This window comes from Diadema antillarum, unplaced genomic scaffold (genome assembly GCF_040938485.1).
Source record: "Diadema antillarum isolate AM-2024a unplaced genomic scaffold, OU_Dant_1.0 scf00000022, whole genome shotgun sequence".
Lineage (NCBI taxonomy): Eukaryota > Metazoa > Echinodermata > Echinoidea > Diadematoida > Diadematidae > Diadema > Diadema antillarum.
Window position 1 is genome coordinate 2480119 of NW_027270911.1, and position 18192 is coordinate 2498310.

The 18192-nt window shown below is 38.0% G+C and overlaps 1 protein-coding gene across 1 annotated transcript in view; it reads right to left on the reverse strand.

Moving 5' to 3' along the window:
- The window catches only part of LOC139731091 (testis-expressed protein 11-like), a 35341-nt gene that overhangs the window by 4397 nt on the left and 12752 nt on the right, over positions 1-18192 (reverse strand). Inside the window, exons 13-28 of the mRNA XM_071641973.1 lie at positions 17953-18034; positions 17105-17256; positions 16306-16385; positions 15234-15377; positions 14660-14762; positions 14188-14306; positions 13845-13930; positions 13363-13413; positions 11498-11535; positions 9929-10024; positions 8433-8503; positions 7149-7265; positions 2982-3063; positions 1926-2078; positions 1142-1250; positions 295-418 (exon numbers count right to left, since the gene is read on the reverse strand). Coding sequence (XP_071498074.1) covers positions 295-418; positions 1142-1250; positions 1926-2078; positions 2982-3063; positions 7149-7265; positions 8433-8503; positions 9929-10024; positions 11498-11535; positions 13363-13413; positions 13845-13930; positions 14188-14306; positions 14660-14762; positions 15234-15377; positions 16306-16385; positions 17105-17256; positions 17953-18034 — 1607 coding nt within the window. The remainder of the gene's footprint in view (positions 1-294; positions 419-1141; positions 1251-1925; positions 2079-2981; positions 3064-7148; positions 7266-8432; positions 8504-9928; positions 10025-11497; positions 11536-13362; positions 13414-13844; positions 13931-14187; positions 14307-14659; positions 14763-15233; positions 15378-16305; positions 16386-17104; positions 17257-17952; positions 18035-18192) is intronic.

An 18192-nucleotide genomic window follows, 5' to 3' on the forward strand; every position in this document is an offset into this window, starting at 1 on the left:
TCATTTCTTTTTAAGCTTTTGATTCAAAATAGAAAAGAAATATACTCTGCCCAATTGTGAGTTTCTGGTTAAAACTATGGGCCTCAGTGACTCTAGTATAGCACTATTTACTTTGGGGCTGCATCCCTCAGTGAATACTACTATTTTGGAGTCACCTCTGGACAGAGATGAAATTTAAAGTATATAGGCCTATGAATGAATAAACTCTTCACCGAAATGTCCCAATTTTTCCAATGTTGCCCCCTTTGAATTGGCAAGTGTGAACAGGACCTCGCATGACTGGACGGTGCTTACCTTGTGTTCACTCTCCAGGACCTTGAGGACCACCTTGTAGTGACCCCAGGCCTCTTCCCTACCAGACTGCTGAGGGCTCTCTCCTTCACCCAAACACAGTCGGATCAGGCTGTGCACCGTTTTGCTGCAAGAGAAGGAACACACAGATTTTTTTTTTTTTTTTTTTTTTTTGACAGGCAGGAGCATTAGATAGTCATACATCCCTTCTGCTGGATGCCTTGCGAGTTTATGTTGCCATTCTTTATCAGATAGTTTCTATGCCATGACTGCACGCTTACACACCCCAAAAATGGACAAACGTGATCTGCTTGTATGTGGGTTGGAATTGTTGACAAGTATTATCCAAAATCCACTCACTCACATTTCATTCCTGTTATGAATGAATCAAATAATATCATTTCATGTTATTTCACTTCTCATTCTCCAGCTCTATTCCCTTGATCTCTAATCTTACTTCCCAATACAATTCAATTCAATTCAATTTGGGTCAAATATTAATTTTCCAATTCAACTGTACTCTGTGTGACAACCTTCGAATTCTTATTTCCATTCAAATCTCCATTCTTTTTTCGCATACCTATTTTCCATTCCAATTTCATTCTGTTCTGTTATGCTTTAATTCTAATTTCCATTTCAATTCATTCTGTTCCTAGGCTTTTAAGTTCTTTTTTCCATTCCAATCTTCAGTCCATTCAGTGACTCTTAAATCCTTACTTTCAATGCAACGATCATTCTGCCCTATGACTTGCGGTTCTTGTTATGTTTCAAATCCATTTTCCAATTTCCCAATTTTCGACTCAATCTCATGGGACATTTTCCCAAATTAGCCAATCAATGATTGACCTACCTGCACCTTTCCAGGTCAACCTGTGGGGACTTGAGATGTCTGTCTAGGGCTGCCTGCAGGAGGCGCTTGCTCAGCTGCTTGTAGTGGGCAGGAGGCTCAATGGCTAGTGCTGGGCACACGAAGAAAATAAGTCAGCAAAAACGTGACAGGCAACTCCCTTTGTAACAAAGTCCTTGGGACCAGCAGTTTCCTTTCGATACATCAAAATTTCATTTCAGACAAACAGTAAAATATGTAGAGATATATACATAGATAAAGATTTCAGGACCTGAATTTTGTTATCATCATGACCAAAGTTTCGTTATAACCGTGTTCATTATAACAAGAGTGCACTGTAAGCATTTCAGTATTACCTCTGAACTACAATCATATCCTTTGACTTCACCTCAATTACAGAAATATCACATTATCTTTTTCCCTAGTGTATTTTTGCCCCTTTCACTTTTGTCCTGGTTTCAATTCTCATCTTACCTGTTTGCTTTGGAATGTACTCCTGATATTTTTTTTTTCATTACTGAACACGTAGAATATTTCAGAAATATATAGTTTAAAGTTTTTACATCCATCTTGCATGAATTTTGTATGCTTTTAAAATAGCGTGTAACTAAACTCAATACATGTTCGTTTTATCTTATTGAAATTTTGTGAAATTGGAATAATTTTTGCATATGGGCAGTAAGAAATTGTGATTCATAAGGAAACAAAATAATCCACGGTAGGATGATGGAGATAGTGGAACTATAGTTTCTTCCCTCCAAGGTGTCATATGGCTTATGAGACTTACCAGCCAGAGTTTCAATCGTCTTGATGTCATGGGCGGAGGAGGAGAGAGCCTGAGTGATGAGGTTCTCCAGGGCCGACTGACGTCCAAGCTTGGCAAGGGCCTCAAACTCGTGGAGCAGCAGCATGGATGGCGCTCGATCCTTGCTGCCAGCATCTGAGGTGGGAGGATGCAGAAATGTGATTGAATCACCTATCATTTCAATGTGGTAGAAATCTGCAAAAGATTTTGCAAAATCATGCAAATATTTTTGCTTGTTATATGTACCACTAGGTAATGTTTCATTTCCGCAGAATTACAAACATGCGACATTCATCTTAATTGGCAGAGCACGAAAAATTACTTGTTAATGCTCTTTTATATCCACTTTTATAGCACTCCATTCACTGCCATTCAGCTAATTATAGCAAGCAACTCTAGAAGGAGTTCCTGTCTTCATTCAGGTATCTTGTTAAGATTTGGAAGAGCAAAGAAAAAGAAATGCTTTTTTTTTTTAGCACTGATGATTCTGAGATAAAATTCCAATATCAGTATCTACAAATGGGCATCTTTGATACTATTTTATTCTTTTAGTTACTTTTACTATGTAGAAAAAAATTGTGACATATGGAAATTGACCACAATTTTCCTATCAAAATCATTCATACTAGTCTATGATTGCTGCAGATGAGATTGAGCAAAACATAAACGTACACGTCTGACAAAATTCTATTGCAGATGGGAGCAAGTTCAAATTTCAAGATTTTTACCATCTGTGCTGAATTTTTACCATAAGTGTCTCAAATAAGAATACCGTACATCAGCTATCTATGATGTAACAGGTTGACTAGTTAATAAGAGCTCATCTCAAGGATTAAGTTAATCCAAGACCACCAAGTCCACGGCCTTTAAGGACCCTCAGACTGGCTTCACTGACCCTCTCAATAAAAATCGCAGTTTGGCCTCTGACATTTTATGATGTCCTTTCTAGAACTTTTCACTTATGCAACTGTAATAGCCCTGTAATATCTCTTGATTTAAGCTGTGTCATTTATTAGATATGGAATCACAGCCACTCACCACCATCTCCTAGGTTCTGAAGCAGATGACATATGTTCCGACAAGTTTCCACATGCTCCAACACTTTCTCCAATACAGGGGTCTGCATGAACAAGAAATACATGAAATTTTAGACTATATCATTAATGATCGCAAAGATGGATGATAATATTAGCAATATTGATGATAACAATAGTATTTATTGTTAGAATCAGGATAGCACTTATGTCATTGTCTGTACCAATGTCAGCATTTGACTATAAGCATTTGTTGCAGATACAGTTGTTACTAAACACAATGCACTATTGTTGCTTTTACATAACATTACATTGTTCATTGATTGCTGCATACAGTAATGGAAGGAGCAGCAGTATTAATCCGTTGAGGACGGGCTGATTTTGCTACAACACACATTTCCCAAAGACACTGCTCAAGTGAAACGTGAAGTGAAGTGAAGTGAAACGAAGTGAAATAAAGTTAAGTGAAGTAAAGTGAAAGTGAAGTGAAGCGAAGTGAAATGAAGTGAAATAAAGTGAAGTGTAGTGAAGTGAAGTGAGTGAGTGAACTGAAGTGAAGTAAGTGAGTGAAGTGAAGTGAAGTAGGTGAAGTGAAGTGAGTGAAATGAAGTGAAGTGAGTGGAGTGAAGTGAAAAAAGTGAGTGAAGTGAAGTGAAGTAAAGTGAAGTGAGTGAAGTGAAGTGAAGTGAAGTGAAGTGAAGTGAAGTGAAAAGTGAAGTGAAGTGAAAAGGGAAGTGAAGTGAAGTGAAGTGAAAAGGGAAGTGAAGTGAAGTGAAGTGACGTGACGTGACGTGACGTGACGTGACGTGACGTGAAGTGAAGTGAAGTGAAGTGAAGTGAACTGAACTGAAGTGAAGTGAAGTGAAGTGAACTGAAGTGAAGTGAAATAAAGTGAAGTGAAATAAAGTGAAGTGAAGGGAGTGAAGTGACGTGAAGTGAAGTGAAGTGAAGTGAAGTAAGTGAGTGAAGTGAAGTGAAGTGAATTAAGTAAGTGAGTGAGTGAAGTGAAGTGAAGTGAAGTGAAGTAAGTGAGTGAAGTGAAGTGAAGTGAAAAGTGAAGTGAAGTGAAGTGAAGTGAAGTGAAGTGAAGTGAAGTGGAAAGTGAAGTGAAGTGAAATAAAGTGAAGTGAAGTGAAGTGAAGTGAGTGAAATGAAGTGAAGTGAGTGAGTGAAGTGAAGTGAAGTGAAGTAAAAAGGGAAGTGAAGTGAAAAGGGAAGTGAAGTGAAGTGAAGTGAAGTGAAGTGAAGTGAAGTGAAGTGAAGTGAAGTGAAGTGAAATAAAGTGAAGTGAAGTGAAGTGAAGTGAAGTGAGTGAAGTGAGGTGAAGTGAAGTGACGTGACACGAGGTGAAGTGAAGTGAAGTGAAGTGAAAAGTGAAGTGAAGTAGGTGAAGTGAAGTGAGTGAAATGAAGTGAAGTGAGTGGAGTGAAGTGAAGTAAAGTGAAGTGAGTAAACTGAAGTGAAGTAAGTGAGTGAAGTAAAGTAAAGTAAAGTAAAGTGAAGTGAAGTGAAGTGAAGTGAAGTGAAGTGAAGTGAAGTGAATGAAGTGAAGTGAAGTGAATGAAGTGAATGAAGTGAAGTGAAGTGAAGTGAAGTGAAGTGAAGTGACGTGACGTGACGTGACGTAAAGTGAAGTGAAGTAAGTGAGTGAAGTGAAGTGAAGTGAAGTAAGTGAGTGAAGTGAAGTGAAGTGAAGTGAAGTAAGTGAGTGAAGTGAAGTGAAGTGAATTAAGTAAGTGAGTGAGTGAAGTGAAGTGAAGTGAAGTGAAGTAAGTGAGTGAAGTGAAGTGAAGTGAAAAGTGAAGTGAAGTGAAGTGAAGTGAAGTGAAGTGGAAAGTGAAGTGAAGTGAAATAAAGTGAAGTGAAGTGAAGTGAAGTGAGTGAAATGAAGTGAAGTAAGTGAGTGAGTGAAGTGAAGTGAAGTGAAGTAAAAAGGGAAGTGAAGTGAAAAGGGAAGTGAAGTGAAGTGAAGTGAAGTGAAGTGAAGTGAAGTGAAGTGAAGTGAAGTGAAATAAAGTGAAGTGAAGTGAAGTGAAGTGAAGTGAGTGAAGTGAGGTGAAGTGAAGTGACGTGACACGAGGTGAAGTGAAGTGAAGTGAAGTGAAGTGAAAAGTGAAGTGAAGTAGGTGAAGTGAAGTGAGTGAAATGAAGTGAAGTGAGTGGAGTGAAGTGAAGTAAAGTGAAGTGAGTAAACTGAAGTGAAGTAAGTGAGTGAAGTAAAGTAAAGTGAAGTAAAGTGAAGTGAAGTGAAGTGAAGTGAAGTGAAGTGAAGTGAAGTGAAGTGAAGTGAATGAAGTGAAGTGAAGTGAATGAAGTGAATGAAGTGAAGTGAAGTGAAGTGAAGTGAAGTGAAGTGACGTGACGTGACGTGACGTAAAGTGAAGTGAAGTAAGTGAGTGAAGTGAAGTGAAGTGAAGTAAGTGAGTGAAGTGAAGTGAAGTGAAGTAAGTGAGTGAAGTGAAGTGAAGTGAAGTGAAGTGAAGTGAAGTGAAGTGAAGTGAAAAGTGAAGTGAAGTGAAGTGAAGTGAAGTGAAGTGAAGTAATTGAGTGAAGTAAAGTAAAGTAAAGTGAAGTGAAGTGAAGTGAAGTGAAGTGAAGTGACGTGACGTGAAGTGAAGTGAATGAAGTGAAGTGAAGTTAGTGAGTGAAGTGAAGTGAAGTGAAGTAAGTGAGTGAGTGAGGTGAAGTGAAGTGAAGTGAAGTGAAGTGAAGTGAAGTGAAGTGAAGTGAAGTGAGTGAAGTGAAGTGAAGTGAAGTAAGTGAGTGAAGTGAAGTGAAGTGAAAAGTGAAGTGAAGTGAAGTGAAGTGAAAAGTGAAGTGAAGTGAAGTGAAGTGAAGTGAAGTAAGTGAGTGAAGTAAAGTAAAGTAAAGTGAAGTGAAGTGAAGTGAAGTGAAGTGAAGTGAAGTGAAGTGAAGTGAAGTGAAGTGACGTGACGTGACGTGACGTGACGTGACGTGAAGTGAAGTGAAGTGAAGTGAAGTGAAGTGACGTGACGTGACGTGACGTGACGTGACATGACGTGAAGTGAAGTGAAGTTAGTGAGTGAAGTGAAGTGAAGTGAAGTGAAGTGAAGTAAGTGAGTGAGTGAGGTGAAGTGAAGTGAAGTGAAGTGAAGTGAAGTAAGAGAGTGAAGTGAAGTAAGTGAGTGAGTGAAGTGAAAAGTGAAGTGAAGTGAAAAGTGAAGTGAAGTGAAGTGAAGTGAAGTGAAGTGGAAAGCAAAGTGAAGTGAAAAGTGAAGTGAATTGTGAAGCAGTGACTGGAACAGGGCCCCTAGCATTCAAGTGTGCAGACCTACACAAATTAACAGTCATTCACATCACATATTACAAAACTAAAGTTTGAAAATGCGTTAATTAGGGGCCCAATTTCATAAAAGGTGGAATGGGAACTTTAAATACCAACAGCCATTCAGGAAGCTGGATAGTATACAAATGATGCACAGGATAGAGTGTGTTAGTGAAGGTGCGGCGCGCTCGAGAGTATTGACAATGGTGCGACATGCACGAGGCGCAGCCGAGTGCATGTTTGCAACCGTTGTCAATACTCGAGAGTGAGCCGCACCTTCACTAACGCCACAAAATAATCCTGTGCATCATTTGTTTTATAAAATGGGTCGAAAACTAACAGCATTATTCACGTACCTTTGTGGGTCAATACCAGTCAGCTACATGTAGCACTCGCTCAAAAGTCAAGATGTCCGAAGATGTTCGTCCCAAACATTTACGCACGTCGCACTCGGAAATCCCGCACATAAGTACTGTGCGTACGTATAAGAGTATACGTACGCCACGTACTGTTATGCACAAGAAAGGCCGCCTGCTGTTGTGGCAGCCCGCGGCCCGAACTAGAAGTTGTTTACAGGATTGACAGCGCGTATAGTAGCGCGTGACGCACTTGTAACAACTGATTGAGTGCGCACTGCTAGTGTAAACATTGTGACGTACGTCAGGCCAGGGAGGTGGAAGAGAGACTCTTCTTAGTGCATACCTGAAGAAAATAATGCACGCACACGTGACTCATTTCAGCGCTTCCAATTGGCTACATTCTTGAACCCATTTTATTATTGTCATTACCATGACAGTTGCCATTCCATCAAAAGTTGATATCGTATCAATTTTTCTATGAAATAGGGCCCAGGATGTGTGAACAGCACTCATCCATCCTGCACACCTTGTCCCCTCCTGGAACCATCTCTCTGGCTGTCTGGAGTCCTGCTGCTGCAGCCATCACCAGACAAGTCTTCTGTCTCCCAAGGTTGTTGGCATCGTTTGGGAGAAGATCACAGAGCTGTGGATGGCAGGGTAGGAAGTGGTTGGTTGGGAGAGAAGGAGGAACACAAATAATAGTGTCGATTTGATATGTAGTAAATGGTAATAATGTGTGTAGTAAAAAGTTGGCATCATTTGGGAGAAGGTCACAGAGCTGTGGATGGCAGGGTAGGAAATGGTTGGTCAGGAGATTGGGAGGGACACAAATATTAATGTCGATTTGATAGGTGTGTAATAAATGCCATCAATCTCACCCAAGTCGAATATAATGGAACTGGATAGAGAAAATCCTTTGATTTCTATGACTTTTGACCTTTGCAGTAGAATTAACAAGTTTGTATCTTTCCGGGGAAGATTTGTTTTGTTCAATTTAGCCAATTTTCTCTTTACTTGTGTGAGGTTTAGCTAGAAGATGTTGACCGTATATTTTAAAGAAAAAACAACAGCAATGTGTGAAGTAACTGGCACTGTGATACCAGGCTTCCTAGCTTAACTCATTGAAAATTCTTAGACTCTTTATATCTTTTGAATTTGCCACATTTCTCCAATGACAATTAAGGATTAATGGAAAAGCAATAGGTTAATTTTCCTATTCATATCAATTCTATGAGACCAAACTCTTCCACTTTACAATATTTGCATGGTTTTTGTAAACACTCTCTTGCAAAAAAAAAAAGAAAAAAAAAAGAGATACCACTATGCCCTCTATGTTTGAGTTTTGAGATACTACTTCTTTATAAGTGCTACTAAATAGTTATTGGTCACACAACTGTATTTCATGATTTTCCAGAATTGATTTAAACAAGATTTCTGAAAATTCTATGAAAACCACACATTTTGCGTATAATTAGCACTGCTTTGATTGACAACTGACAGATTAACAACTTTCTGTAAAGATAAAACAGCAACTCGTCATGCTAAGACTAGCATATCTGAGTGATGCAGAGACGGTACATTCAGGGGATAAATTTGATACAAAAAGAGCTTGATAGTTGATACAAAAATCAATATCAAAATTTTCTTTTGATAAGTTATACTAGTCGGCAACCAGCATACACACTCTAAGCTAGAGCGCTCATTTAAGTTGAAACATCATTCAGCATTATTTTGTGATTGTCTGCATTCGCGGATATCGTGGAAGAGTTTAAAAGAGCAGACCACTCGTAAGGCTTGGTGTGTGTTTCACCTTTCCACAGAGTTCAAAGAACTTGCAGGTCAGTCGGCTGTCGGTGGAGTGTTCAATGGCCAGGTTCCAAGCTGAAGAAAAACGAAACACAAAACAAAAACAAAAAACCACGCAGGATAAACAGTGTCAGATGATCCCATTTCAGGAACGTCACTGATGCAAGACAGTGATATTCACTGGCCCATATTCGCAAAGGCAATTTAACTCAAGTCCTTGGACCCTGCAAATTTAGATTGCATCTACATGAAAATGGCACTTTGTGAATGCCATTGGACATCCAATAACAAACGTGCGCTGACACGTGCATCTACAAGCTACAGCTATTTCACACTTATCTCAGTCCATGGACTACACTCGTGATATTTTACCCTCTATTCTTTTTAACCTGTTGAGGATGGACTAATTTTGCTATAACACTCATTTCCCATAGACACCTGCCCGAATATTCTAGGGACTCGTCTTTGACGAGTTAAACAAAAACTATATCTACACTTAGACTCTCAAAATGTCCTTTGTGTCTATAAAAATTTGTGTTGTACATGTGGTGATATTGAACATGTGGTAGATCATTCAACTTTGGCGAGTTGAGCTTTAAATGGAAGTGGAAGTCAGTATGCCTTCAGTTCAATGTAGGAAAGAAGATATCTATGAGGAACTTTGCCTTAGAATTTATTGGCATGTTCATCTATTTCCTCTTTCCATTCTGAAGCAGAGCTCATTGAGCAACAAAAACAATCTGCCCCTGATCGAGTATAGAAGATATACAAATTTCTCCCATTACCACTGAAGAGCATACATCATACACATAAAAACCCACGGCAACACAAAATCTTATGTTGTTATTCAAAGAAGCCAAGCATAAATGGTGAAAAAAAAATGCACTTTGTGTCATGCCATTAACAGTGGTATATCTATTTTGAAGCAATGTCATAAAAGCTATTCAATTTAAAGTAAACCAACCAAACCCAGGGGTGTGAGAGTACTTGCAGAAAAACAAAAAAGTCTTGATAAAAAAAAATGGAAACTTATGAAAAAAAGTCTGAAGTGCACTGAACTGTAAAAATTTAGATAGATTTGAAATGCCAGAAAGTCTGAAAAGTGGGCTTTGACCAGAGTGAACAAATCTGAAATCAGATGAAACCCTGAACTTTCACATCCCTGCAAACAGTGACACATTTACATTCACTAGATTACTCAATTTTTCATTGTTATTATTATTATCATTATTATTATTATTATCATTATTGTCATTGTTGTCATTATTATTATTATTATTATTATTATTATCATTATTATTATCATGATTGTCATTGTTGTCATTATTATTATTATTATCATTATTATCATTATTGTCATTGTTGTTATTATTATTATTACCATCATCATCATAAGCATTATTTGTTTACCATTACAGGAAAGCATGCAATTGTTGCATATCATTAGTAGCCCCATATCTGTTGCCTGTAGTCATTCTCACAAAGTAGGACAAAACTCACCGACTTTCATGAACCATGCAGCCTCGTTCTGCCGGGTCTCTTCATCACTGAGTGGTACCACTTCAAGCTCTGCCAGACTCTTCAGGTGAACCAAGACTGTGGATGAAATAAAGATTCAGACTTGCCTATATCTTCTCCTTCTTCATTATTATTATGATGATGATGATTATTATTATTATCATGATTATTATTATCATCATTATTATAATCATTGTTATTATCATTATTATCATCATCATTATCATAATTATTAATGTTATCATTATTATTATTATTATTGTTACTACTACTACTGCTACTACTACTACTACTACTACTACTACTACTACTACTATCATTTTTAATTTTATTGTAGCCCAATACCTTCTAGGTACCATTTACCATCGGGAGCAATGATAACAAAATTTTCAGGTTATTACATTTGATGCACAAATGTATGCCAGTTGTATCACAAAATATCCTACCATATAAAAATTTTGCAATAAAGCCTAAAGGAGATATCACTATTTTTCTCAATAAACCATAACTGTAGACGGCTTAGTCTAGAAATTGAGGGGCCCACAATCTACAAGCTTTGTCTTCTTAGTGGGTCCCTCCATTTTTCGAATTTTGCATACTGTATAATTACTTCTAATCACTTGAGTTATATGATAGTGTATAATTATTATAAGGTGGTGCAATCATTGTATATACATTCTTTCATGTTATACTTTACGCACCTTAATTTCTGTTATCGAAAAAGTGATGTTCATATCTTTTTTGTCGAAAAATGAAATAAAACATTGAATTGAATTGAATTGAAACAATCTTGTAACTATTGTTCACATTTTGTAGATTTAACAGTACTTAACACTGATTCCACTGATTAACATTTTTAGATTTGTTTCCATCCCTAACTCACATTTTAGAACTATTTTGAAGCACCAAAGCTTGGTTTTTGTTTCATCTGCAAATGGTTAATAATGCCTTTAACATGAACTTAGTTTTAGATGCTTGTTACTATGCTGCGAAGGTCACAAGGCACGAAGTTAATACATGGGTAGAATTTCAAGACTGTTGGTTGGTGACAAAAAAAAAAAATCGGGTATATATACCTATCCATGTAAAGAGCAAAATATCTCCTTCAAGTCCTCAGAAAGGGGTAACCTGAGCTTTTAAGCTACACCTGTACATGCATGCTCATTACATTGTAGGCCTACACTTTTATTCATGATCTATTGGAGAGAGGTTAGCGCACTGTTGATTCGGTTCTTTTCAATTTTTATTTCAAGAAGTTTCTCTGGCAAAATGGGTATGTTGAAGCAGGTGGTTCCATTGAACATTTTCATTGAAATTTCCTTAATTTGACTTGCATGAACTACATATATGATTATTGAAGACGAGCAACAAATATCTTAGTCTTGAGTGGCAGACATCTTTACCCAATGGCAATTCGTTATTTCGTTTCAATGAGAAATGTCAAAAGTGCAGAGTTGCCTTACATCATTCAAGAACTATAGCGACAGAAAGAAGCCCCTTAAATGTTCTGTGACTTATTTGGTTATCATCATTTTTTGTAATCTGTCATACCTGATTCTAAGTATTCTGCCACAACATTTGCCTCACTCCTGAAACACAAACAAACAAATAAATGACAGGAATTATTCATAGCACTCTAGTCAAATTTGATGCATTTTTATGCCTCCGCAACGAAGTGGCGGGAGGCATTATGTTTTCGAGTCGTCCATCCGTCCGTCCGTCCGTACGTCCGTCCGTCCCGTTTTGTTTTTGTCGATATCTCAAGAACCGTGTGGTGGTTTTACATCAAACTTGGTATGAGGGTGTATCCTTGGGAGATAATACTTTGTGTGGATTTTAGAATCACAGGGTCAAAGGTCAAAGGTCACAGGTTATTTTGTGAAAAAAAAGATTGAAATTTCATGTTTTTCTCCATATCTCGCAAATGGTTCAAGGTATCTTCATGGAACTTAGTATATATGCTTGTACCGATGGGCAGTGATTATCTAGGGAAGTTGGGGGTCATGGGTCAAAGGTCAGGGGGTCAAAGGTCAAGGTCAACTCCTCAAAATATCACTACTTTCCTTATATTTATGCAATGAATGAAGGTTTTTTTTTTTAACTTGATGTATACATGTATTACCCAATATATATTCTATGGGAAGTTTCTTGCCAAAAGGTCAAAGGTCAAAAAGTCAAAGGTCAAGTGAAAGTGCTGAATTGCACTTTTTCCTCCATATCTCAAACGTAACTCAAGGTATCATCATGAAACTTACATATTTATGCATGTTCAACCTAACAGTGATTCTCTTTGGAACTGTGAGGTCAAAGGTCAAAGGTCAAAGGCCAGGTGTAGATAATGCTATTTTCCCATTTGATACTGAAATTATACTTTTTCTCAATACCTTGAAAAATTACTCAATGCATAAACTTATAAAAGGGTCAAAAGTCAAGTAAAAATCATCAGTTCCCCAAATACCTGCACTCTGACATTTTAATCATTCATCCAATTGAACCTAGTTCTAGGAAAGTGAACATTCAGCACATTTGTGTCAAACCTGTCATTTTGATATTTTGCCAATTGTTTGAAACTGTCATCACACATTGTCAAGACATTGTACTATAGACCTATTAGGAGAACCATGCAATATGGCGGAGGCATATCAGTCGCCGTAGCTATATATCTAGTTTCTAATATTTTGGTTGTGTGTTGGGTGTGGTCTTCGAACGAGTAGCAGGGGGAGCCATGATAGCGGGTAGAAGCGTAAAAAAATAATCCTCCAAATTACAGAACAGAAGAAAACTCAGACGCAGTTGTAGCGGTGTGGGTATCAAATGCAGACAAGCACTGGTTTTGAAAAATAGCGTGAATTAAGGTATTTGTGTTGAAATAAAAGTGGTAGCCGAGAGAGCAGTAACAACTGCATGTCTGTCTCCATATGTGCAATTGACTGTCCAATGAGAGATGATTTGATGAATGAAATCCTTCATATATCCGAAAGACATAAGTCTGAAAGATAATCATTATTGATGGTTGTTTTGAAGGGAGAAAAAAAAGAGAGCAAAAGATGTGGACAATACTATGGTCACAACTACATGATTACATGTAACAGCAACTTTTAGTAGATTATCATATCACATCACATCACATCATCACACCAGTAGTCTTTCATTTTAAAGTGCTCTAGGAGAAGGAGGAATTAGTCTTGTCGTTTCACATTTTGCTCTATGTCCAAAAAAAAAAAAAAAAGGGTGAAGTTGTGAAAAGGCCTATAAAAAGAAGCAGTATTGCTACTTGGAAACGGATATTACACAGACTTGTTGATTTATTGCTTTCAATATGTACAATAACATTTCCAATCGGCTATGACATGGTATACTCGATTTCTGTAAGCAATGGATAAAACTGACACACTCTCAAGAATTTTATTGCTTACTTTGGATCTCTGCTCCCTTCAGACAGGGTCAACCTCAGTCTAGTTAGGCATCTAGGAACAAAGAAAAACATTATTTCATAGCTCGATTATCCAACGTTTTTTCTTTTCTGTGAGTCCAAAGGTGGTCTATATGATCAGCATTCACACAAAATATTACAAACTAAAGATGACATGAAATGTCTAACCTCATCACACTGCCACAATGCACGTACAAGTACTGACATGATTTTAATTAAATTCTTTGTTATCAATCCTGTCCATAATCCAAAATTTCATACGTAACAATTGATAATCAATACTTCCACAATAAAAAAAAAAAAATGTTTACATGCAGAACTATCTTGATACATTCATCTAAAGATATCACCTGGTACTTGAACAACTTGCAATCAATGGACAGTAACATTAGTATTTATAACATTGCATGAGCCTTTTTGTGATATAACCTTGGATGTTTTATCGGGGGAAGCATAAAGTATCACCTGAAACAAGTGAGAATCTGGCGAGGATCCTTGGAGCTGTGGACTAAGTTTTCTAGGGCAGATATGGCAACATGCTTGTTACTTCTCTGGGAAAGAGACAAAGCAAAATTGAGAAAGAGAGAGAGAAAAAAAAATACAAGCAAATAATAGGAGAGCACATTCATTCGAGATATGCGCGGTGACAGATTTGTTAAATGTTTTTTTTAATCGATTCAGTGATATATTCCTTCACATCTTCAAGGGATGGTGAGTGTTAGTTTTGAGTAAAGAATGACATTTCAGTAGTCCATGACAACAGTGATGATGTGTTCATTGCACTGAAGTACTGGAAATTTGTACAAACCTCAAAAGCTAGCTGAGCAGCCAGTGAAATGAGACTGTGAACTTCTTCCTGATGTGGAAGATCCTGTGTGGTTTCCTGGCCTGATGCAGCTGCACCGAGCTTTTGAATGGCAGCGATGGCTGGGAAAGACAGAAAAAGCAATGGTCATCAATAACAGTGCAAACAGTTACAATGTGAATGAGGTAAGGTGGAGTGAGGGAAAGGACCTATGAGCATTCTCACTATATGCTTTCATGTATTTGACATGCCGGATAAGAATATCTTTAACTAAAGTTAATGAAAATTTTTAAGACACATTTCTGGGATCAGTGCAATGTCAGTCATCTATATCCATTCAACTCTTCAGCAACTTCTATGTCTGTACTAGTGTAATAAAATATTCAAAAGCATCACATGATCCACTTACAAAGAATCAGGTGACCAACTCATATAGAATACCACATGACTCACTACAGAGCATCACATGACTCACCCTGTTCATCCTTGCCCTGGTTGATGGCTACTTTGAAGAGTAAGTAGTGTGTGTAGAGGTTGCTGGGGTCATTCCTCTCTGCCTCCCCCATTGCCTCCTCAGCCTGAAAGTAGACATAACGTATTCAAAATGCAACAATATCCACAAATGTGACCGTGCATCTCAAAACGAACAAAAAGTTGAACGTACTGATTTTGTGTGAAGACTCAAAATCGGTGAAATGGGTCATCCGAGCTGATCTTGACTTTTTCATATTTTCTGGAAGAATAAGTCTTCTTCTACATTATGCTAAATTTTGGGATCATAAAATGGGCAGGAAAGTGTGTTTTCTTGCAGTTTTTAAAATGATTTGAATCTTAATTTCATTCTCTTTTTTTTCCCATTGCAATACAGGCAAGGAGAGTGGGATGATTAATAATTTTTAGAAGTTTATTGAAATTGGTTCCATGGATAAAAAAAAAAATACAATCTGACAAAATAACTGTGCTAAAGATTCTCTCACTGAAAGTAACCCAAGAGATGGTAATGTCTTTACCAGGAAGCTTCAGCTTCAGTGGTCTACTGGCAGTCTTACCTTCTGGAACTGCTGCAGTCTGATGTAGCAGGAGGCTCTATTCCTCTGCAGCTTGGCGATGTTTGTCTTCTCCATGTCCGGGTTGTCAGCCAGCAAGCTGAGGGAGAAGTTGTACCACACCAGGGCGTCGCCGCAGTCGTCCCCCTACCATGTGAGGCCACCCAATGCAAGGGAGAGGGGAAATCACTGTGTGTCATGTAGGCTCACATGAAAACTTTGCATGTAACTTTACATGTTTCAATGAGTTAGTAATACCTTGCTGTCAACTGAAAGTTTGTGTATGTTAAAACCAGAAATGTGCACATCCATCAAACTTTTGTGAATTCTATGAAAAGCAAAGATTTGCAAAAGTAAAATGCACACAAAAGTTTCTGTCTACACAATGCAAGTTGCCAGTGGTAATTCGTGGAAGTTTCATGTCACGAAAAAGGCCATAGGCTCCAATTCACAAAAGTTTTATCCCACAAATGTTTCTGATTTTACAGTACTTCCTTCCCCAAGGAGTAGCTTACACATCAAATAAGAGATTGAGGGATCTATCAGAATTCAGCAACATACCTGCCACACCTAATATGTGATAGTCAGTAGGATTGATGATAGAAAAAAGATATATCATAGCAGGAGTTCACCAAAAATAAGAAGATTAATATGTTCGTATAAAAAATGAAAATTGGATTGCTCTTTTCGTATCGGAATACAGTAGCTAGCAGGAATAAATCACTACTGATGTTCCTAGTAAAAACAGCACTGAAAAGAAAGATCCATATTCATTCAACGGTTCTAAGAAAAAGTATGCATGTTAGTTTTCATTTCACTCCATTTAAAGTATAATGAAACTCACATTTACAAAATGACAACTATTTCAGACAATGATCTTATGTAGTGTAATGACACTCAGGGTTAAAATAACAGCTTTTTCAGACAATGAACTTATACAGTATAATGAAAGTCAGGTTTACTAATCAACAACTATTTCAGACAAAGACAGTACCAAGCATGCTATGATATGTGTGTGAATTTCACAGGTGAAACAATTGTCAATTGGATAGTGCTGAATAGAGAATACACACACCTCATAGGCTTCTGCTGCCTGTTCCCACAGTAAAACATGTAGCTGCCTCAGTGCACTGCCATCCAAGGCTGCATGGTGATCTATAGCAAAGCATTGGATTAGTTGTCATCTATTTTGTACACTTCTAAAATGTAAGTCAACTTTGTTCACTTCCAACACGAGTCATTGGGTGGTTTTGCTGGCAACAATCTCTATCAGGGGTAGATATGAATATGTTAAGTCCTTATTTATCGTGGAGGAGTTAATCACTGGATCTGGAGGTTTAGGGACAAAATCCTGGCGCCTAACAAACTACCTACACTATTCTTTTGTGTGAAATTAAACGTAGATTCAGCTAAGTTATACCACACCAGGTACTCATCAAGAACGTTGATACAAAATTCATAACAACTAAACTGAAATGAACAGTGTCAGTCCTTGTACAGTGGTGACAATGCACACGAGGCTTGCATAGGAGTCATGTGATTTCATTAGAAACAGTCACATGATTTCATCTGAAAGAGCACTGTGATTTTATTTGAGAGAGTAACATTATTATTTCCCAGTGCGGGAAGAGTGAAATGAAAAGTGGCAGTTCTCTCATAATGGTGATGACGTGATTACGGCATGTGAAAGATTATTGTCATTTCATTTGCCATACATTACTCCAACAAGTGAGAAAATGCCTAGGGTTGAGCAACATCACGATAGCATTTTAACAGGGCAAAATTTGAGCTGACACAAAGCTGTTTGCAAGTTATTCAACAATGCATTGTGTTACTGTGGAGGCATGCAGTCATGATGCAATGTTTGATCTCACCTGAAATAACGGTCTCCACTAGACTCCTCGCCTGCTGCAGCCTCTTGTTCCGAGTCAACAGCTCCAGCTGCAGTACCAGCAGCTTTCCCAGACCGGCTGAGCCGGCAAAACGGCTGGTCAGACGCCTACAGGCTGTCAGGGACAAGTCATTCCTACAGAGAGGGGATGATAATTGCGGCAAGGAATAGAATTCAAGAACTGTCTGGAGGTACCCCCCCCCCACCACCCTTTTTTCCTCTACTCATGCACTTTTAGCTCATTATTAGAGATCGAATTGTAGTATGGATACCAGGGAATCATAGTGACATAGGACCCCACTTATTCAGTGTGCACACATGCACTTGCATGTAGAGTAAACGGAGGCGGAGTGGTACAGGCAATAAACAGAGACTGTGCTGAGTGGGGTTCTATTTGACAATAATGTCGCTATCAGGGTGACACTACCAACATCCCTCTTTCCGATGGCATCAAGTACCAAGGAAATCAACTACAAAAATTCATAACTTGACAGGGGAGGAAAGATTAACCTGTTGAGGATGAGTCCCGAGCATACTCGGGCAGGGGTCTATGGGAAATGCATGTTGTAGCAACATCAGCCCATCCTCAACGGGTTAAGAGAAATGAGAACAGACCAAAAGTGACTCTTTGAGGGGAGTTCAGTATTTGACCCGTCTGGTAAATTGAATTGAAAGCAGTTCCTAAACACAAGTTGTAATAATTCTTTGCACATAATCTTAGCATAACCACAGACAATTAGCCTTTATTCCTGTCAGATCAATGTCTCATTCTATTTGAGTAATTCCTTTCCTTACAATACAATTATTAAATGACTCATAGAGTTAACTTACTTGTCATGTTTGGCCAGCAGTTTGACTGTTTCAATGGCCAACTCAACGGAAAGATCTTTGTGTACGATGGCCTCCTCTACAGCTAGTGAGGAAACAAGAAACAAAATAAATGTATTCAAGCTTGTGTGATGGATTTGTGTCTCTTACTGTGATTTCATGTATTAAACACTTTCACACAATGTTAGCATTGTAAAGATGCACAGATATACAGGCAGCACAATAGGGGCTTTCTTGGCAAAT